Genomic DNA, 22,703 nt, shown 5'->3' on the forward strand with positions numbered 1-22,703 from the left:
GCCTGTGGAATAGATAGTCCACTACTACTTCGCTTCCGCTACTATTTGTGATGTTGAACAATATATTCGTGTAATATTGGATCATGTGATCTATGGTTGTAAGACAATATGTGTTGTAATAAATGATGACTCTGTGCTACTTACTATTATGTCTCGCAAAAACATTATTCCTGGGATTGCGATGTACGGCATAATGGGCATCTGGACTTAAAAATCCGGGTGTTGACACTCCACCACCTTGCAGGCTGCAGGTAAAGTTGTCAAAATCGTGATTCTGAATCGTATCGAGATATCTATGGTAGGATCTCAAATCATAGAATCGTAGAAATGGACATTTGGAGGCAGTAAACCAAATTTTGCGCTATATAAAAGAATGTTTTGGGAAAGATTTATGGTTCAAGGCTAATGAACACTTAAATGTAGAAGGATATTATGATGCCGATTGAGCTAGTTGCCTTGATGATAGAAGGTTAACATATGGTTTTTGTGTTAAGTGAAATGACAAGTTTTTCACATAGCCATCACGTTGATCAATTCCGTTAAAATTCCATCACTGGCACAATAATGTAGTTCAACATGTAACATATGGCACAATATAACCATAAATCACCTCGGCAGGGTCACTCGTTGTTGTTGGAGCCGAGGTCGACAAACATCGACGCTTGCAGCTCCGCCTCCCGTCGCCACTCCTCCTTCTTCACGCGGTGTTACGCATCGGTGATGAGGCCCATGCAGAGGAGGAGGTCGTCGTCCTTGCGGCGGTGCTCGAGCTCGACGTCGTTGACCCCCTTGGGACAGACCCCATCGCGGGCCTCCGGCGGAGACTTCCTCGTCGGTGGACTCTGCCTCTTGGTCGGTGGAGTCCGCGCCGGGCCACTCACAGCAGGCAACATTAGACTGACGCATGGGGCCCACTTGGTCGTCCGCAAGGTTGACCGACCCTGATGCAAATCATCTTCCGGAATCAAGACTCGTACTGCCACCAGCCGGCCATCTTTCCCCATTCCCTCCCGGCCGCCGGCGCGGCGGCGCCGCCATGCTCCGACGAACCATCCTCATCCGCCTCCTCTCTTCTCCCTCCACCTCGCCCGTAGCATCTCTCCACCGCCTCCTCTCCGCCGCGGCGCCCGCCGTTTCCCCAAACCCTAGCTTCGCCGTGGAGGACTACCTCGTCGGCACCTGCGGCCTCACCCGAGCCCAGGCACTCAAGGCCTCCGCCAAGCTCTCCCACCTCAAGTCCCCCACCAATCCCGACGCCGTCCTCGCCTTCCTCACCGGCCTCAGCCTCTCGAGCGCCGACGTGGCCTCCGCCGTCGCCAAGGACCCGCAGTTACTCTGCGCGAACGTGGAGAAAACCCTGGCCCCCGTCGTCGCCGGGCTCGCCGGCCACGGCCTCGCACAGGCTGAGATCGCGCGCTTCGTCTCGCTCGGCCGCCCCATCTCCCGCTGCAGGTCCGTCGTCTCCAATCTACCCTACTACCTGTCGCTCTTCGGCTCCGTCGAGAACCTCTTCAGGTTTCTCAAGAAGGGCTCCGGTCTCCTGGGATGCAGCCTCGAGAAGGTGGTCAAGCCCAATGTCGTGTTCCTGCGGAAATGCGGGCTCGGTGATTGCGATATTTCCAAGCTGTTCCTCTCTACGCCACGGTTGCTCGCCGCCAACCCGGAGCACGTCCAGGCGATGGTGGCGTCTGCCCAAGGTCTTGGTGTACCCCCTGGCTCTGCGATGTTCAAGCGCATGCTGCAGGCTGTCACATTGGTCAGCGAGGAGACGATCGCCGCCAAACTGGAGTACCTGAAGAACATGTTCAGGTGGTCGGATGCTCAAGTGCGCATTGCTGTTTGTAAGGCTCCAGGTGTGCTGACGAAATCTAAGGAGTCTCTGCAGAGCAGGTCAAAGTTCCTCATCTCTGATGTGGGGTTGGCACCGGCATACATTGCTCAGAGGTCTGTAATGCTCACTTACAGCCTGGAGGGAAGGATCAGACCCCGGTACTATGTCCTTAAGTTTCTTAAGGAAAAAGGATTGCTACCTCAAGACCGAGACTACTATAGTGTTCTCAGCATCTCCGAGAAGGTATTCATGGAGAAGTTCATATGCCCTCACAAGGAAGCTGCACCTAAACTCGCTCAAGACTATGCAGCAGCTTGCAGAGGGAAAATGCCGACTAGATTCAGATTTACATGAACCAAGAATGGCCTATGGAAGCTGCTAACGAAGAATGGCACAACAAAGATTTTGCTCTGCGATGCAAGCTGTAATTCATGGTTCAATGTTCTTTGCCTGACAATGTGTCTGCTTTCTGCTATTGTATCTTTCTTACATACTTATTTCATCGTTGCTAACTGCTGATGAATTATGGTAGTGATACTTCCTTTCCTTGTTCCTGGTATGTCCATGTCATATTATAGTCAGAAGAAAACATGGCATGCCTAGGAGCTTCTTCATCCTCATGTTAAGTACATGTTGGAAGGAAAAATGTGTGAGGTCAGGCAATTCCTCGCTGCATTGAAAATCCTTTTTCAGTTTAGATTGTGGTTTGTTGCAAGATTTTTTGTGTTTGCGCTAGCACATCATAAATTATTATTTCTCAGCTGTCCCTGCAATTGATAAAAGTGGCGTAGCTCGCCCCATCAATATTAAGAAATCAATTGAGAAACATGGCCTATAACCCAGAGATATACTCATCTATGAGAAGTTTCATTGTTTTATTTCACAAGCTGCCAACTAGCAATCATTTCGGGTCAGATTGCCTGTGTTTGGCATAGTTTTGTATTGACCATCGGGGAAGCACACCTGTAAATGACATCTTATTGTTTTGTCTGCATGAACTTTTGAATTTCTGTGTTAAGAACTACCAGCGGGTCTTCTAAGCTATTTTTTAATTATAGGTTCTTCACCATACCCATTGACTGCTAAATACATCTTTGAGAATTAAATTCGGGTGAGCCCATGTTAGTGGAGGCATTTCATTGATTCTCAACCCACATTGATTCTTGATACCACTGATGCCATCATAGGCTATAGTAAGTTTCCTTCCTTTTATCACTGATGCCATCACTGGATAGGTTGGTGCTATTGACTCATGAAATAAGGAGCATTTTGTCAAACCATAAGATACTGGAACTCGGTCCCACCCAAAATGTTATCTGTATAGAGAGAAATTATTGACTGAATAGGTACTAAATAAATCACTTGGCATTTGTCTGGTTGACTGAATAGGTACTGAATATTGAGCTGTCATTCTATAGAATTATACTAAATAGATCTCTGAAAGTTATCAAATTTTACATGCTAGAAGCAAGGGATCAGTTTAACCTTTTATAAACTTGGGCCTATCAATTACCATGTGTGGGCCATTGATGTGCCTCGTTTTCTCCATGTGTTTCAGCAGATGTTTCATCTACATGTGATTCCTATAAGTACTGGATTGTTCGACTATTCGTTGTTACACTATTTTGTTGAAGAGCGTGGCTGCTATGATCCTTATTTTGGAAGGTACGGGCCATATGGCTGTTACAATACTATGTCAGTTTGTGTTTTCCCACTGTTATTTTCCATTTCCCACTGAGTGTGCTAAATACATTCTAGTGTGACTCTAGATCCATGCATATGATTTTTATATTGAGTTGTCAACATGAGATAAGTGTAATTTTCAAAACATTTCATTGCTAGTCAAGCTGATGATGTTTCCTATGGTAACAAGCTGAGGCAGCCTGAACAAAATACAGATTGGATAAACTAGCAGACATCGTGCATCTCACTTTGTTGAAATCAAGCAACTGAACGAGCCATGCATGTATGGATGAATCGATTGGTATGCATACGTACTTCAGTTCTTTGTAAGGACTAGGCGATGGTGGCACGCTCCTTGCGTCTCCCGCTTCCTCTGCCTCTTGCTTCCACCTGTGAGTTTGGAGCGAATGCGGAGAAGCAAATCAAATTCCATTTCGAAGCGGCCAGGAATTTTGCAATGCTTTTATTACTTGTGTAGAAAACAACACGTGTAGTACTATTTTGATGTTCTGGGTGGCTATACCGACGAGATATAGTTTCTTCCAGTTGAGGTGACCTGAAGTCCTGAACAAATAACACACTGAATAAACTAGTGATATCAGGTTATCAAGACATTCTTGGATCCCCTCTTGGATGTAATTAAGCAACCGATGAGTCTTGCATCTATGTATGGGAACAGTCAATTGGTGTGTTAATATGTAATACAGTTCTTTGCTCACTTAACTGAAGAAAAAGTAGGATACCCATGGTGAACTGATGAAACTTTGGAAACTGCAGCAGCTGGGTTCGGTTTGAAGCGATACACACTGCTGTTGGAGTGATCAGATATAGTTCATTCCAACCCTAAAAAAAGATAGAGTTCATTCCAATGCATCTATCCTGGTCTTCTTTGTGTTGTAACAAATTAGTGTTTCCCCTGCCTGATTCAGCAACATCAGGTGCTTTAATTAATTTGGACATTGAGCTCCTATTCCGTGTGGAACAAGTTGATGTTCACAATGTGTTGATCACTGGCAGGATGCAGTTTTTTTTTATCTTGTTTTAACCACCGTTCTTCCTGCCATAACTTTGTTGACAAATATATACAGTTGTGAAAGAGGATCATTGTTACTAGTTGATTGTATCAGTTTTTTCATTTATTTTCTCTTGTATTTTTGGCTAGCCTACTGGCTGATACTTTGTCAAAGGGACATCTGTCTCAAAATTAAATAGTTCAGTAGTTGGCTAGTAGCATTTTTGCTGATGCCTAACCATGTAGCACTATGTAACGGATATTTTGAAGGCCATGGTACCTGTATAGGATAGGCAAATTGATGCTTGTATGGTATGGTGCTGAAAAGGAGAGGACATATCACTCTCTTATGTTTGTCTTTTTTAGATGCTCTGTTATACTTGCTTTAGTTGTGTTGGTCATGATCTCTTCTGATGTCCGTTACGTTAGCCAAGAGATGATCCCAAAGATGATGTCTCAACCAAGCATGTTCTGAGCATTTAAGGGAATGAGTGTTTTTCTCAGTTGTTGTCAAATGCCACCTATCGTGATCTATTTTAGTAAAGTCTCACTGTAGATATTCAAGGAAGAAGCTTCAGGAACGGGTGCAGTACATCCGAGATTGGTATTGCTTGTCTGGTTGAAGCTTCAGCGAAAGGTACAGTACATCCAGATTTTATTCAGAGGAATTCTCTTGTTGAAACTTTGAAAGCTACATATTGTCCTAGTTAGATAATGTAATACGTGTTCCTGTCGCCTGCTGGATTCATCAAGTTGAATAAATAAACCAGCTGCAGCATCAAGTTCTTTCATTAATTTGTACATCCAAGTGAAGATTCAAGATGCTTCATGCAATTGAACAATTTGCTAATGCAAAAACAATCTATTCTTGTGCTATAAATTTTTGCACTCTATTTGAATGAGAGCTGAAAGTTAACTCTGAAACTTTCAGTCTCTAAAACTTTGAAAGTTAACTCTGAAAGTCTTAAGCAATCAAAAGTAAGCGTTTAAATTCTTAAAGGAACCATGGTTTATTACTCTGAAAATTAACAAAAATCTTACAGCAAAAGTTAACAAATGCGGCAAGAACGTGATGCATTATATTTGGCGCCAAAGGGTTTTAGACTTTGAGGCAACCTAGAACGGGCTTTTTGTAGCACTTTTTTGGACTGGCGCTGTTCGACCAGACAGACCACCAGTCCTCACGAGCTTCGCACCAACAGCCAGCAGGCACCGGCAGGAATTTTGAAATCTGTAGGCATGCACCTGCAGTTCCTCTTGGCAAGTAATTATCCCTTTGGCTAGGCACTGATTTTCTTAGTTATGTAAGTGGGCATTGAATTTTATGTCCTTTTTATACGATTGTCAGTCTTGCTGAATACATATGCAAATCTTGAGCACTTTGTGTTGTAGGAGATAAACTCTGCATGATTCTAAGGTAATTGCTTATCCGAACCATGCAACTGAGTTGGCATACACAATTATGTTAATTGCAGCCAAATCAGGGGCGTGCCCAACAAATAGGGTTTACCATATCAAACCAAATACAGAACGTGCTACATTTGGAGATTTGCTCAAAAAAGGCTAAATGGTGTTAGTTTAGAAACACTGAACCTGATACTTGCATGACAACTTGCACACTGCGGCAAATTTGGATTTTGCGCTGATTTGGCAACAAAACCTTGCGCTCTGACCTTTTTTTTTGTACAATTGGAACCTTCTGATGTTAGAAAACAGTCTTCACTATTACTCAATGCCTCTAGGGGCATTATTGCGGGGTAGCTTACTGAAAGCTTTTGACAACAAACTGATACTGTTCAATGAACTGTTGAATGCGGCTACAGCTTACGCTTTCAGTTTTAATTTGAAAAAGAAGCCCCAAATGCCACCAGGAGCTATGTAACCGGTGAATTACCTTATATCATCTTAATATGTACAATTTTATTGAGTTAACCATGCATGTCATCAAGTTACGAATTAAGGATGCAAGGTTGCTCCCCCTATATGGCACCTACAGTTCAGTACTGTAAAAACTAAAAACATATGTTGGATCGATCTTGCACTGCTGACCTCTGTACCCAAAACCTATTAATACTTGATGTGACACTCGGCGACCTGAATTATTCAGCTATCTAGAATATTTCTATCTTGATAACAGATAGATAAATATATCTGCATATTTGGCAATATTTGTGTGCATCATGCTTTGCTTCCATTGTTTGTAGTTAGAACAGAAAGCTTGTATATTCTTGTTTTTTTTTTTCTCAATTGAATTATACTTTGCTTTGCTTTTTCTCCAAGCAAATTACGAACTGTTCAGTGAACATCCAATTCTCAGGTTTGTTGTTTGACAACAAAACTGTTACATTCTCATCTCAACAGATCAAAAATACAGAACACGGTACCGTGGAGCTACAAGAAATTCAGACCAAATGATTGAACTTCAGACACATTGAAGAACCTTCGCCATGAAAACATCCAACTATCAAGCATCAGGCTGCAGAAACCTACTATGCTCAAGTAATTATCTGCATGTCTAGGCGAGAGTGGAATCCATATGATATACTCATGTGGTCGAGTGAGGAGAGCGGTACGTTGCTCATTAAGGACAATTGTCGGTGCGTGCATAGGATTGTTGTCGAAAGTGGAACAATGGAGGTAGGAGGAGCAATTTCAGAGGGACAATAGTTGGTGAACGCGCTACACACGGACAGTACTGAGTGCTGACGGAGCGATTTGGGCACGGCATCGATTGGTATTGCCGGCTAACGCCCATGCCCTGAAGTATGCACACTGGTGTCACCCACGGCAGGATCATGTCTTGACCCGGGCAATCAACGCTCGCAGATGGTACCGAGCGCCCCAAAAGTCACCTCGTGTGCCGGCGCTTGTGACGAGTAAAATACATCTACGGTCACTAAACTTGTGTCGTATTCTCACAAAGGTCACTGGACTCAGAAAAGTGAAAGATACGGTCACTGAATAATCCCAAGTTGCTCACTACGGTCACCGCGGCCATTTGGATACGTTTGGCGTTGACGTGGCATACGATTGACTAGACCCTCGTGAGATCACGCACCTGCACAGGGCTTTTCTGCAAAACGATCAGAAGGCAGTCTTACTTAAACTGTTACACACGGTCCTGACTATTCGGATCATTTGAGAGGGCTGTCATCGTGTGCAGTTGGCCCCGGTGATCGTGGGTGGCGATCTCGTATCGGAGAAGAAGGATCTGCACATCTCCCTCGACAAGCGACGTGGCCTGTTCGTCGGCCGTACGGTGACCCTCCGCCTGCGTATGGTTAGAACCCTAACATGTTCGTCTGTTTTCCTCTACCAATGTAGGCAGATTTAGTTCGTTTGTTCAATCATTGTGGATAGTGTTTGAGAATGATGGATATTTGTTGAATCTTTGTTTGTATCTCAGTTTGGGAGACTAAAAGTTCAACTTTTTGGTAGGGTTTTTCTGCGGTTTTTGTTTCAGTTTTCAGAGAGCAAAAGTTCAGTATAGAATCGGTAGCTCCTGGCTGTACTGATTCATAGCATACTTTTTTTGATTTGTAGATACATACACTTTTTGATTTGTAGGTTCAGACTTTTCGTAGGCTTTTTCTGTGGTTTTTGTTTCAGTTTTCACATACCAAAACATCAGAACAAAATCAGCAGCGAAATGTTAAGTTAAGATAGTGAAAAATTCAGAAAGTGATGTTCAGATAGCATGAACCCTACCAAATTGTACTTTTTGTTTCAAGATTTTGAACTGAAAAAAAATTGTGATGTGTGTATGTAGGAGTATAGTACTGATTCATCTCACAATTGTTTTGGTTTGTAGGTTCAAATGGCGAAAAGTTCAGTGTTCAGTTGAACCATGGCGGTTACTTTCTCGGTACGGGACAGAACAGGGCATATGTTGGTGGCAGTGCTGTTTGGTATGATCACTGTGAGAAGGGTGGCTGGTCATCAGATTCATTGGTCTGATTGAAAATCTAGGATATGAATCTGAAGGTAGGATCAAGATTTATTTCTGTTTCCCCGGATGGTCTGTCAACACAAAGGGCTTACTTGAGATCAGAGGTGATTTACAGAGTGACAAGATGGTAGAAGCAGTCAATAGTGAGTCCCCTTTAGCTGATCCGCAACCAGTTATCGTCAGTCCTACTAAAGAAGGAAGGCATCTGGATGTTGAATTAAAACCAATTCATCTTATTTGCCCTGGCGCACAACCTGAAGTGAAGAAGACAAAGAGAGAGTTAGCAATGGATGAAGCTAATGAGATGGATGACAATATTTCAGTTAACTCTGAAGATTCCGATTATGAGCCTGAGATCATAGACAGTGACTATGATGTGAGTGATGAAGACTCTGGTCTTCAAGAAGATGTCGTTGATGAAGAAGGTAGTTACAAAGGTAAGCATGTGCATATAGCAGACAATTCTGATGACGATCTTGAACTACTAGATTCAGATGAAGAGAACATAAGATATAACTTCAAGACATTCAGACCTGAAGACATGCACAAGCCAGCTTTCCAGTCAGGGCAGGTGTTTGGGAGTGTTGAGTTGCTGAGAAAAGCTATTAGAGAGTACAGTTGTAAAAACAGAGTGGACATTAAATTACCAATCAATGACAGGCAGAGGCTTTGTGCTAAGTGTGAACCTGGTTGTCCTTGGTATATGTGGGCATCAACTGATAGTAGAACCAAGAGTTTTCAGATCAAGAGGTTTGATGGGGAACACACCTGCAGCAAGAAGTGGAAAGTCAGAGCATTTACCTATGTTTTCTTAGCAGAAAAGTATGTCGAGACATTTAGGGCCGATGAAGATATGAATATGAAAAACTTCTCGAGGATTGTTCAGAAGGATTGTAATATGGGACCTACGAGGAGAAAATTACAGAGATCAAGGAGGTTAGCATTGCAGGTTGTGTATGGGGATGAGAATGCACAATACAAGTTGCTATGGGACTTTGGAGAGGAGCTAAGAAGGAACAATCCTGGAAGTACATTCTTGTTGTCAGTAGATGCGATGTCAAGGTTCAAGCAATGCTATATGTGTGTTGATGCTTGCAAAAGAGGCTTCTTGAAGGGATGTAGGCCAGTAATATGTCTAGATGGCACCCATATCAAGGCACGGTGTTATTATTCGCTGCAGCTATTGTGGTGGGCCTGGACACAACATAGGTGGCTGAAATGACAAAAAGAATGGTATGCCACCAAAGCAATATGTCAGCAAGAAGAAAAAAGAAGTTGTTAAACTCCTTCCGGATTCATCTGATGAAGATGAGCATGTTATCACTCAGGTAATCGTTATGTGCTCATGTAATAAATTCCGATATTTGAACTACATACTAACATGTATGCACTGTATATTAAAGGATCACAACATGGAATGTCAATCTGGGTTGAACAATGAAGATCATGTTCACATTGGCACGACAATGCTTGATGAGATGCTCCAACAGGTTGTTAAACATTGGCACTCAAACATTTTTTTAGTAATTAATGAAGATCATGTGTTGCCATTACTGAATTCCTTTATTGCTACAGAGACATGTTCGTGTGGAGCCACAGTTTGAGCCACTGCCCGAATCATCTTTCATCGTAGCTGCTCGGGAAAAGGCCAGTCAGACAGGTTGCTGTTCAGCACAACCAAGACAGGGAGATTTGGCAAAAGAGGTAGAAGAAATTAAGCAAGCTAAGAACAATGCATCAGCTAAGAAGAAAGAAGAGGCAATGCAAGCAAGGATTAGAAAAGAAGAAGAGGCAGTAGCACTGAAAGCGCAGATTGCAAAGTTAAAAGCAGATGAGTCACAACAAAAGAAGATGTTGGCTGCACAGAAGAAAAAGGAAGAACAAGCTGCAAAGAAAGAATAAGCTGAAGACAGAAGGAGGCAAAGAAAGTTGCAGCTACTGAGAAGAAAGCTCTGCAAGCAGCAACAAAGAAAAGAGCAACTGAAGAGAGCAGGGCTATAAAGGAAGCAATGGCAGCAAAGAAATCAAAGAAAGTTTCAATGTTCGATGAGTTGAGGTGATCTGTTCAGTTGAGTTCATCAAGTGCTAGTTGAACTATGTCAGTTTATTGTTTCAGTTGAACTGGTGATTGTTTTAAAAGCAACGACTCACTTGAAAGTATACCGAGTGAGAGATGCATGTCCAGATGCTCTCTACCTCGTGTTTTAAGTTTGGAATTGCACAAATTAGTTTGAGCACGATTATCCAGACTGTACCGGTGCCAGTTTTGTTCTCAAAGTATGTATATAGAGCATAAGAAGACTCAAAGATGATGCCAGTTTTAATAGGAATAACACTTTACTACATACCATCTTCCCAAAAATTCTAGGTACAAGGTCAACATTCAGTTCAGTACATTGGTCCGGACAGGAGTAAAGCAAGGTAATGTACAATATAGTCCACCTTCTACACGCCGTCACCGGAGGAAGGTCTTACAGGGACTATAGCAACAATGATGTGACTACAACCAGTTCATGTTCCCAAAGAAACGGATGTGAACGGGGTTTAATACTACTACATGTTACACCCTGCTCGGCTCAATGGCTAAAATGGTGTAGTCCAACAACTGAACTCATGTCTTCGTCACTGAACCAAGGTCTTGCACTGATCTCATGCAGCAAAGCAACCACAATCTTTATTAGCTTCACAAGTTCCATCATCTTCAAGTGTATAAGGTCCAGCCATGGTGCTCCTCCTTGTAGAAGATCCAGCCAAGGTGCTCCTCCGTGCCTGAGACAAATCGAAGAGGGGACGGGGCCGGCGGTGGCACGTCTGAGGGGACGGAGGCGGTAGTGAAGCGAAGGGGCCGGACGTGGCAGCTCAGCGGAGGGCGCGGACGCGGCAGCGCGGCGGAGGGGAAGGAGGCGGCAGCGCAACAGACGGGACGGAGGCGACGGCGCAGCGCAGCAGAGTGGAAGGAGGCATCGGAAAAAAATAGGGATTGGAGATAATTTAGGAATTTTCCCCAGGTATGTACTACCTCAGTTTCAAGGAATAAGGCGCCCTCGTTTTATGTGCTTTTTGTTTGATAAAAATTACTTTAAATAGATAAACATTGCTTGTATGAAATTAGTATCATTAAAAAGTTCTTTTCAGTACGAATCCAACGATACTAATTACATATAATATAATCAAGATTTTATTGCTTAATTTTTATGGTCAAAGTTCGTCTTGGAATACACGTGCGCCTTATTCCTTAAAACGGAGGTAGTACGAGACAACTAACTTCTGCTTGTTTTGCAGAAAACCCCTGTTATGCCACGTCAACGCTAAAGGTATCCAGATGGCCGCGGTGACCGTAGTGAGCAGCCTGAGAGTATTCAATGACCGTATCTTTCACTTTTCTGAGTCCACTGACCTCTGTGAGAATACGACACAAGTTTAGTGACCGTAGATATATTTTACTCGCTTGTGACGTATGTGTAGAAGGATAGAGAGAAGATTGGTGGAATCATTGTTGTATTGCTTGGGCCTCATGGGCAATATATATGAGTACAATGATCTACTTGGAGTACAAGGCAAGGTAGAATAGAATCCTACACTATCTATTGTTTCCTAAATAATCACGATACTCAACATCCCCCCGCAGTCACAACGTAGCGACGTAGACGATGAGACTGGAGAAGAATCCAAAGGCGGAGCCAATGGACATCCCCACCACAGTCGTAACGGTCGACACATCGCGGATGTTGTGGCTGGAGTGGAAGCCGGCGTGGTTGCTCAAGCAAGGCGGTAGCCCTTTGTGCCGAGGTCGAGGTAGCCGAGAGCGTAGGGTGGTGTAGCCGTGGTCGAGGTAGCCGTGCGAGAGATGCCGAGGTCGATGTCGAGTCGGGGTGGCCGGTGTCGAGTTGGTCGCCGTGGAGCCGCGGGCGCAAGGAGGCGCCAAGTTAGACGTAGGCGCAGTGGTGTTGAGGTAGTGGTGCGCCGGGAAGAAGACGGTGTTGATGGGGCGTCGCGCCGGGTTTGCCGGACCCGGGGACACGTCGTGGACGAAGGCACGCATCGGTGTTGCCAGCACTGGGCATGCGTAGACGGACGAAGTCGATGTTGACGAGGCGTCGCGCCGGGTTTGCCGGGCCCGGGGACACGTCGTGGACGAAGGCACGCGTCGGTGTTGCCAAAGACCGGGCATGCGTAGAGAAGGACTCGACGACGATTGCGGCGCCATCCAGCATGGGGTAGAAGGTGCCGAGGCCAACATCCGCGGTGGTCGGAGTAGATGAAGAGGTGGACGGCGGATGGAGCGGCGGCGCACGAGGAGGAGTGGTGCGGCGGGCGGGGTGAAGCGCGGCTGCGGGGTAGGGCAGCGGCGCGGTAGCGGCGGCGTGGGCGGCGGCCGGCGGCGGCGGGAGGCTGGGCCGCGGCAGTGGACGACGACCCGTGGCGGTGGCTAGGGTTAGGGCGCGGCAACGATGCTCGAAGTAGGCGAAGAACCCGACAACTTGACGAAGACCATGCGCGGACGGTGGGTTCACTGCGCCTAGGGAGGCGGCGCAGCGCATACCACGAAGACGTCAACGCGCGGGCGGCATAGTGGACCGCGTGCCGCGGCGCTACGGCTCGAAGGAGCGACGCAGCGGCGACGCGCATGTCGGGAAGGCGACGGCGGGAAGACCTCGTGGCGGCGGCGTGGGACAGCGCGCCGCGCGCTACGGCTCGTAGGGCGATGCAGCGGCAACACGCATGTCGGGGCAGCCGCGGGAACGGCCTCGGGCGGCGGCGTGGACAAATAAGCGCGCGGCGCGACGGCCCGTAGGGGCGACGCAGCGGCGTGCGCTGGTCGATGCACCGGCGGTGAGAACCACGGAGGCGGCGGCGCTCGCGGCCCGACGGGGCGACGCAGCGGCAGCCCGATGCTCGATCGGTAGAGGGGCGCGCTGAACTATGACCCTCTTCATGGGACATGCGAAGGCGCGCGCGGTCGACGGCCAGGTCGGTCGTGCGGCGTAGATGAGGCGGATCGCGGCGGCGAGCGGGTGATCAAGCCGATCGCGCGCGAGGTTGAGGACGCCGCTCGGTGGATGCGGGGTGGCGACGGAGTCCGAGATGAGGCCGACGAGGACGGACGGCAGAGCGGTCGTACATGCGCGGCGTAGATCGACGGGCGCGCCGACGTGCGCAGGGCGGCTATGATTGGCCGCCGCATGGCGCGAGGCCGCCGGGATGGGGCGTTGCAGGTGTCCCGTTCGGAGCAGGGCGGTGACGACCGGCGTAGGGCGACGGGCGAGGCGATGTGCGGACGGCGATTGGCCCTAACGGGCCGCCATGGTGCGCGTGGCCACCGTGTCGGAGTAAAGGCCGGTCGGGCGCGCCGAGGTCGAAGTAGAGGCGCGCGGGGGTCGATGGCGGCGATGGGCGACGCAACCCGATCTGTAGATCGGAAAACCAAAAAGTAAACGCCGATCAAAGCGACCGGCGGGAGAGAGAAAAACCCAGATCAAGTGATCGGAAAAGATCGCCTAGGCAGCCGATCAAGCCCCGGACTCCAGCGAGACGAACCCCTAGGTACGGGCGGCGCGGCCCCCGGTGGCGATCATGGAGATCGGCCGTCCCGGGGGCGGCGCGGTGCGGAAGCGGTCGGCGGCTAGGGTTTTGATCGAGTTTAGGCTGATACCTGATACGTCCAAAACGTATCTACTTTCCCGAACACTTTTGCTATTGTTTTGCCTCTAATTTGTGTATTTTGGATGCAACTAACACGGACTAACGCTGTTTTCAGCAGAACTGTTCTGGTGTCTCGTTTTTGTGCAGAAATCCAACTTTCGGGAAAATCCTCGGAATTTATGCAGAAGGCCCTATTTTCCCGAAAGCGACGGAGCTGAAGGACGTGTCAGGTGGTGGCCCGTGGGCCCCACACCATGGGGGGGGGCGGCCCTGGGGGGCCGCGCGGCCATGTGGTGTGGCCCCCTCGGCCGGCCTCCGACGCCCTCCTTCGGACTATTTATCGGCCTCGACCTAAAAACGCACGGGGAGAAGTCGAAGTCGCCAGAAACCCTCCAGAACGCCGCCACATCGCGAAACTACGTCGCGGGAGCCAGAAGTCTCCGTTCTGGCACTCCGTCGGGACGGGGAATTGGAGGAGATCATCGCCGCCATCACCGCCAACGCCTCTACATCAACCAGCCATGTTTCCCCCATCCATGTGTGAGTAATTCCCCCGCTGTAGGCCGAAGGGGATGGTAGGGATTGGATGAGATTGGTCATGTAATAGCATAAGATTGTTAGGGCATAGTGCCTAGTGTCCGTAATTGGTACTTTGATGATATTGTTGCAACTTGTTATGCTAATGCTTGTCACTAGGGCCCCGAGTGCCATGATCTCAGATCTGAACATGTTATTGTTTCATCAAGATATTCATTGTTTATGGTCTTACCTATAAGTTGTATACACATGTCGCTGTCCGGAACCGATGGCCCCGAAGTGACAGAAATAGGGACAACCGGAGGGAATGGTAGCGATGTGAGGATCACATGTGTTCACGGAGTGTTAATGCTTTGCTCCGGTACTCTATTAAAAGGAGTACCTTAATATCCAGTAGTTTCCCTTGAGGCCCGGCTGCCACCGGCTGGTAGGACAAAAGATGTTGTGCAAGTTTCTCATTGCGAGCACGCACGACTATATATGGAACACATGCCTATTGATTGCTTTGTACTTGGACACCGTTTTATTATTATCTGCAAATGCCCTGCTATGATTGTTACATGAGTTTCTCTCATCCATGCAACGCCCGTTCATCCCTCCCCGTGCCTACAGTATTTTAATCCTGCTGTTTACTAAAATCACTACTGCTGTCTTTGTTACTCTGCTGCTGTTATTTCACTACTGCTACTGCTATAAAACTGTTACTCGATAAACCCTTGCGAGCAAGTCTGTTTCCAGGTGCAGCTGAATTGACAACTCCACTGTTAAGGCTTTCAAGTGTTCTTTGTCTCCCCTTGTGTCGAATCAATAAATTGGGTTTTACTTCCCTCGAAGACTGTTGCGATCCCCTATACTTGTGGGTCATCAAGACTATTTTCTGGCGCCGTTGCCGGGGAGCATAGCTTTATTTGGAAGTTCACTTTGATTGATATTGTTCGCTGCAAATTCTCCATCATGGGTAAACCTCGTGATACTAAGGTCGCCATATTACCATCCACTACAAGAAAAGGTACAATTCTGAATACCTCCGCTACACTTGATTCACCATCTGTGATTGATAAACTTGTTTCACCGCCACATGCTTCACATGCGGGTACTTCTGCTGAATCTGAAAACTCTCATAATATTGATAATATTTCTGTTGTGCTTGATGATAGTGGTTCATTGGGATCTTTTCTAGATGCTACAATTGCTAGGTCTAGACAAATTGAAAATACTGAAACTCCTAATGCTACTACACCTGTTAATTCACCTGAACTTGATTATTTTAGTGATGATCCTGATGAAGATTATGTGGAGCTTAATGATGATTTTATTGAAACATGCAATGCTACTACTGATGCAAGAAAAATTAAAAAGTTGCTTGCAGAACATGCTGTTAGATATAAACTGTCTCCTGATCCTAAGTTTGCCACATCTCCTATAAACATTAAGGATAAAGATTATGATTTTTCTCTTGATCTATCTCATATAGCTATTGTTGAGAAAACACCCGTTTGTGGTACTGAAAAAGAAAGTGCTGTTGAACACATGATTGAGTTATCTACTCTAAGTAGCTTGTTTTCTGATGATGTCAAGATGCGTACTTACTTTGTTGCTAAAATCTTTCCATTCTCATTAAAGGATGACGCTAAAACTTGGTATAATAGTTTGCCGCCTAATTCTATTAAAAGTCCAAAAGAATTGCTTGATATTTTCTTCCGTAAATACTTTCCTGCTAGTGCTCAACATATTGCTTTGCAGAGAATTTATAATTTTAACCAGGAGGATGGAGAGAAATTGCCTGAGGCTTGGGCGAGATTTTGCTCTCTTATTAGAGCTCGGCCTGATCATGATTTGGAAAAGCATGATTTACTTGATATATTTTATAGTGGACTAACCATTGAGTCTAGGGCATACCTGGATAGTTGTGCTGGTTATGTTTTCAGGAAAAGAACTCCAGACGACGCTGAAGAATTATTGGCTAAAATAGGCCGGAATCATGATGATTGGACTACGCCTGAACCAACTCCAACGCCAATATTGAAGAAGAGGGGTATGATTAAATTAAATGATGAAGATATGAGAGAAGCCAAGAAGTCTCTCAAGGAGAAAGGTATTAAATCTGAAGATGTGAAGAATCTTCCTTCCATAGAAGATATATGTGAGATAATTCCCCCTTCATCCATGATTGAGGTAAACTCTCTTCAACGCTTTACTAGGGAAGATATTCCGTATTCGAAACCTCCTGCACAATGCTTAGATGAGTTTGATAATTATATTGTTAAGCAAGAAAATTTTAATATGAGAGTAGAGAATCATTTAATGGAAAATTCTCGAGCTATTAGTGAATTGCATGATATTGTGGAGAGAACCTCAAATGATGTTAAGATGCTTGTTAAACATTTTCATATGGTTCAAACTCAAATTGATCAACTCACTAAAGTGCAAAATGACTTGTTGGGGAATAATTCTAAAGAAAAACATGCTTATGAAGTAACAACTAGAGGTGGTGTTTCTACCCAGGATCCTCTATATCCTGAAGGGCATCCCAAAAGAATTGAACAAGATTCTCAACGCATTGAACCTAGTGCTCCTTCTAAGAAGAAAAAGAAGAAGAAACATAAAAATGTTATAGAATCCTCTGAACCTGCTAATGATCCTAATAGTATTTCTATTTCTGATGCTGAAACTGAAAGTGGTAATGAACATGATAAAGATAATAATAGGAATGATACTCCTGATAAAGAAGAGGTAGAAGAAGAACCTGAAAAGCATGCTAAAAATAAAAAGTTCACTAAAGAAGATTTTATTGCTGAGAAACATGGTAATGAAAGAGAACCTTGGGTTCAAAAGCAAATGCCTTTTCCTGCTAACAAACTTAAATCAAAGGAAGAAGAACACTATAATAAATTTTGTGATTGGATGAAACCTTTATTCTTGCAAATCCCTTTGGCTGATGCTATTAAATTGCCTCCTTATTCAAAGTATATGAAAGATATTGTTACTAACAAAAGGAAAATCCCCAATGAGGAAATTTCCACTATGCTTGCTAATTACTCTTTCAATGGCAAAGTTCCAAAGAAGTTGGGCGACCCAGGTATACCTACTATTCCTTGTTCTATTAAGAATAATTATGTTAAAACTGCTCTATGTGACTTGGGAGCCGGTGTTAGTGTTATGCCTTTTTCTCTTTATAAGAGACTTTACTTAGATAAGTTGATACCTACTGATATATCTTTGCAAATGGCTGATAAATCTACTGCTATTCCTGTTGGTATATGTGAGGATGTTCCTGTTCAAGTTACTACTAACTGCTTGATATTAACTGATTTTGTTGTGTTGGAAATGCCTGAAGATGATAATATGTCTATTATTCTTGGGAGACCTTTTCTTAACACCGCAGGGGCTGTTATTGATTGCAATAAAGGAAAGGTTACTTTCAATGTTGATGATAGGGAGCATACCGTTTATTTTCCCAAGAGGATTGATAAAGTATGTGGAGTCAATACTATTTTTAATGTGAGAACTATCAAAGTGGGAACTATTGATTGTCCTATATATGAGCCTAAGGAAGAATATCAAACTCTCGTGATTGGATCCATATCGATACAATTCAAGGTAACATGATTGATTTGAAGTTTATTTCTTCTTATGCTATGTAAAATTTATTTGGTGGCAAGACTTGATCAACCTTGTTAACAAATACCTTTTATATGCATAGAGGAGGTAAACAACATCTCTTTCTTCCTCCACTTGCTCTAGTTGCTGTCGCATTTTTAATTTGCAAAGTTCCTTAGTTAATTGGAGATTTCAAAAAATTTCCTGGCCAGTAATAATAAACTTAATACGCAGAAATGTGCATTTTTCAAAGTTTTCAAAAATTCACAAAAATTATACCGTTGGTCCTATTTTTCGACGAGGCACCTGGGAGCACCAGAGGATGACCTGTGGGGCACCACAGGGTGCCACACCACAGGCCGGCGCGGCCAAGGAGGGGGGCGCGCCACCCTGTGGTGTGGGCCCCTCCTTGCCCCACTATCTCATCTCTTTCTCCCAGAATCTTCTCTCTCCCAAAAAAACTCGCACCAGGTTCCTCTCACTCGCATTTTTGCTCAAGAACTCCAGATTTCTCGATCTCTTTGCTCAGCCCAGATTTCTGTCTGAAATTTGGCACATTTGCTCTTCGGTATGTGACTCCTCCGCCTATCCAAGTAGAATTTTGTTTGGATGAGTATATCTTGAATATTTTGCTGCTGTAGGTAACATGTTTAGTGAGCTTGCATGCTTGTTCTAAGTGGTAGAAACTAGCTTTGATGCATGATTAGTACTCTAGCAAGTTCCTATGGTAGTTTCCCTCAATTATATGTCACCAAATCAAATTTTATATCACTTGTTGAAAATTTCAGAGAAGAGATGAAGAAGTTCAACTTTGGAGAGTTGTTCAAGAAAGGAACAACCAGCACCGGGAGACCTTCTAGGGCCGCCACCCGGCTTAGGCGATCATACAACGAGGATATCATCGCGCCTAGCTTCGCGCCCGAAGAGGACAATGGGGCTCCTAATGCTTCGTCTTTTCCATGCTATGATTTTCTGAGGAATGCAGGGATATTGGAGGATTTCTTCACCCTTGTCAACAGGGCGGGCTTAGCCACCTATGTGGGAGATGAAAGGGAGCAATACTACATGCTCACCAAAATCTTCGTCGAGAGCTTCAAGTTCCACAACAAGCAATATGAGCCGACAGTTGCATTCAAGATCTATGGTAATCCTGTTACTATGGAATTGGAAGATTTTTGTCGTGCATTGGATATTGCCCCTGTAGGTACAGCAAGTAGGATTGATGACAACCCCCGGGACTTGTTGGAGCTCTATCGAGGGATTACCGATGATGATTGTCGCACCATTCAGCGTGGCAAGATAAGGAACATTCAACTCCCCGCCATTAAGTATTTTGCATATTACATTGCTACTAGCATTCTTGGTAGGGAGAACACTAGCAATATTTCTAGTTACCATCTTGCTTTCTTGAATATTGCACTTACTGGTCGGACATCTTATCACCTTGGTTCTCTTATTGCTCGCCGCCTGTCTAATAGAGGGCCTATTTTTGGAGGAACTATTGCATTGCGCGTTTTAACATATCTAAGGCTTCCTCTTGATCCTAATGATGTGCCATTGGCCCCTAGGAGACTCGATATTGCTGCTATGAAGAGTCATCATTTTGTTACCACTGATTCTACTTTAGATAATATGGTCTATAGAATGTTGTTTGCTGACGGGGATGAGAAGGAAATCCCTCTTCCCCAACCAGGTTTGTTCAGTATTGACAGGCAATCATGGTCGTGCACTAAGGAGGAGGTGGATGAACATATGAAGATACAAGACTTCCACCAGCAGCATGACTCCGAGGACGCCGAGGCCTCCCACGACTACACCGTCACGTATCCGGGTGCTTCTTCTAGCACATGCCCGGAATACGATCCATCTTCGTCATACTACGGAGATACTACCTCATGGTCTCGATGGGATTGAACTCCACTTAGGCCAAAAGCCTAAGCTTGGGGGGAGGCATACCAGCATCACTCATTCTTTGCATATTATGGTTGCTGGATACTTGCACATACTTGTTTAGTCTCTTTGAGTGGTTTTCTAATGAGAGGGAGATGATATTTGGGGAAGTGCTGCCTGAAAACAGATTCTGGACTGTTACTAGAAAAATTCGTGCGCACAGCCAGAACGTTATTTTGAGCTGCCAATTTTTGTGCAGGTTCCCCAGGTTGTTATCTAACTTTCATTAGTTGAACACTTTTCGATCTGAGCAACGTAAGATTTTTGTAAAAATCAATTTCTGTACTGCTATTAGGTTTTGACAGATTTCTGCCATCTCGCTTTTCTGTGTTTCTTTTAGTTTGCTATTTCTTGTTCTTGCTTTGTTTCTTTCTTAAAACACAAAAAGACCAAAAATATTTCTGTTGTTTCTCTTCACCATTTGTTTGCTTTGGTTTCTTGCATTTGTTTCGCTTTATTTGCTATTGCTAGTTTGCTATAAGAAAACCCAAAAAGATTTTGCTTTGTTTGTTTGTTTCCTCTTGTTCTTGTTCTCAAATTCGAAAACACCAAAAATATTTGCTGTTCTTCTTTGATTTTGTAAAGTTCTTTATGAGTTCAATGGTCTTCGGTGGCTGGAGCGTTGTTTTCATTTCATATTATTCAAGTTGCACAAGTGAAAAGGCAATAATGACGATCTACGACAATCTGATTGTGGTGAGAGGCTGGTATGAACTCTATTTGTTTTCATTTTTGTACATATACTCATCCATGTGAGCATGCTTAGTTGGTTCATGTGAGGTATATGTTATTTGAGAAAGTCTAGTAGTTTATGATCTCTCATGTTTAGCTCCAATTTATTAATATGAGTAGCATGTCATGGATGTTTGCTTGCATTGTTTTATTCATAAGTAAGTATGGCATTGTGGTATCCTCCTCTGAATAATTCATTTATATCGACTTGGCACATGCTCACGCATGCATATGACTGAACAAAAAGTCAATTAAGCCTCGATGATCTATATTGTTTCAGAGTTCTTGTATCACTTTTATGCCTCGGTTAATTTATTTTGCCGCAAGCATGATTATGACAGTTACTGCTCTCTTGATTTGTCGCTCCCTAGTCTATTGCTAGCCTTCACTTGTACTGAGCGGGAACGCTGCTCGTGCTTCCAAACACATGAAAACCAAGTTATTCCAGAGTGTCCACCATAAATACCTACGCATGGCATTTCAAACCATTCCAAGTAAATTCTCATGCGCTACCTTTAAAACCTTCAAAATGCTTCTCAATTTGTGTTTATGTTTCACTTTAAAACCTTCAAAATGCTTCTCAATTTGTGTTTATGTTTCATAGCTCATGAGGAAGTATGTGGTGTTTAGCTTTCAACCTTGTCATTTGCTTCTGACAGACTCTCATATGGACTAGTGGCACATCCGCTTATCCAATAATTTTGCAAAAAGAGCTGGCAATGGGATTCCCAGTCCCGAATTAATTAACTTAAATAGACACTCCTCCATGGTTTGTGATTGTTGGACGGCACCCGAAGGATTCGGTTAGCCATGGATTGTGTAAGCAAAGGTTGGGGGGGAGTGTCATCATCATAATAAAACTAAAATAAAAAGGCACTCCTTCATGGTATGAGATTGTTGGCAGGCACCCGAGGATTCGGTTAGCCATGGTTTGTGTAAGAAAGGTTGGAAGGAGTGCCAAATAAATATGCAATAATTCATGGGAGCCGCTCTTGAGAGTCCGGTTGGCGAGGTAGTTGGTGTACCCATTACCATTCGTTGACAACAACAAACACTTCTCAAAATAATTTTGCTCCTGATTTCAAAAATGAAAAGCTCTAGCGCATGTTAATCTCTGCTTCCCTCTGCGAAGGGTCAATCTTTTACTTCTATGTTGTGTCTCCATTATTTCTTTGAGCACTATCTTGAGAGCACAACTGTCATTCTTAGTATAATATGCTTGTCTCAAAATATGATTGATTGTGGTATAACTTTGATGCTTTTATCTTTGACAATCACTACTTCTAGTCTTTCTATGAACTCCAGAGGTGCCCGGGCATTTATGTTTTGCCAATCAAATACAGGCAAGCGAGATACCACTTTATCATACTCTCTTATGAACATTGCAATCCTGCTTATATACATGATTCATGATGCTTATTATTAATTGTTGGTACCTCTTCATGATTAACATAGCTGTTATATGATCTTATTTGCATGTATCTCACTATGAATTACTTAAGTATTAGCCATAGCATGAGAATATATACATCATATGAGCAAATGTGTTCGTGAAAATTCTTTTATCGCTCAGTTGTTAACTGAATTGCTTGAGGACAAGCAATAAGCTAAGCTTGGGGGGAGTTGATACGTCCAAAACGTATCTACTTTCCCGAACACTTTTGCTATTGTTTTGCCTCTAATTTGTGTATTTTGGATGCAACTAACACGGACTAACGCTGTTTTCAGCAGAACTGTTCTGGTGTCTCGTTTTTGTGCAGAAATCC

The 22,703-nt window shown here is 44.3% G+C and overlaps 2 protein-coding genes across 3 annotated transcripts; both read left to right on the forward strand.

Annotated features, from left to right (window-relative positions):
• Nucleotides 1-961: 961 nt before the first annotated feature.
• On the forward strand, nt 962-2,381 carry LOC127308988 (transcription termination factor MTEF18, mitochondrial). Its single transcript, XM_051339957.2, has one exon. The coding sequence runs from the start codon at nt 1,037-1,039 to the stop codon at nt 2,183-2,185; it is 1,149 nt and encodes a 382-aa protein (XP_051195917.1). The 5' UTR covers nt 962-1,036; the 3' UTR covers nt 2,186-2,381.
• Nucleotides 2,382-8,345: 5,964 nt separating this feature from the next.
• LOC127308986 (uncharacterized) lies at nt 8,346-10,831 on the forward strand. 2 transcript variants are annotated; one of them, XR_011746407.1, is made up of 3 exons: nt 8,346-9,803; nt 9,879-9,965; nt 10,051-10,831. XR_011746407.1 is itself a non-coding variant. In XM_071821371.1 (3 exons), the coding sequence occupies exons 1-3, from the start codon at nt 9,711-9,713 to the stop codon at nt 10,375-10,377; spliced, it is 507 nt and encodes a 168-aa protein (XP_071677472.1). In that variant the 5' UTR covers nt 8,348-9,710; the 3' UTR covers nt 10,378-10,820. The 2 variants fall into 2 exon arrangements, 1 of the variants encoding a protein (XP_071677472.1); XM_071821371.1 differs by having other exon boundaries at nt 8,348-9,803; nt 10,051-10,820.
• The last annotated feature ends 11,872 nt before the right edge of the window (nt 10,832-22,703 follow it).

The sequence above is a fragment of the Lolium perenne genome, chromosome 6 (genome assembly GCF_019359855.2).
Source record: "Lolium perenne isolate Kyuss_39 chromosome 6, Kyuss_2.0, whole genome shotgun sequence".
In the NCBI taxonomy this organism is placed as follows: Eukaryota; Viridiplantae; Streptophyta; class Magnoliopsida; order Poales; family Poaceae; genus Lolium; species Lolium perenne.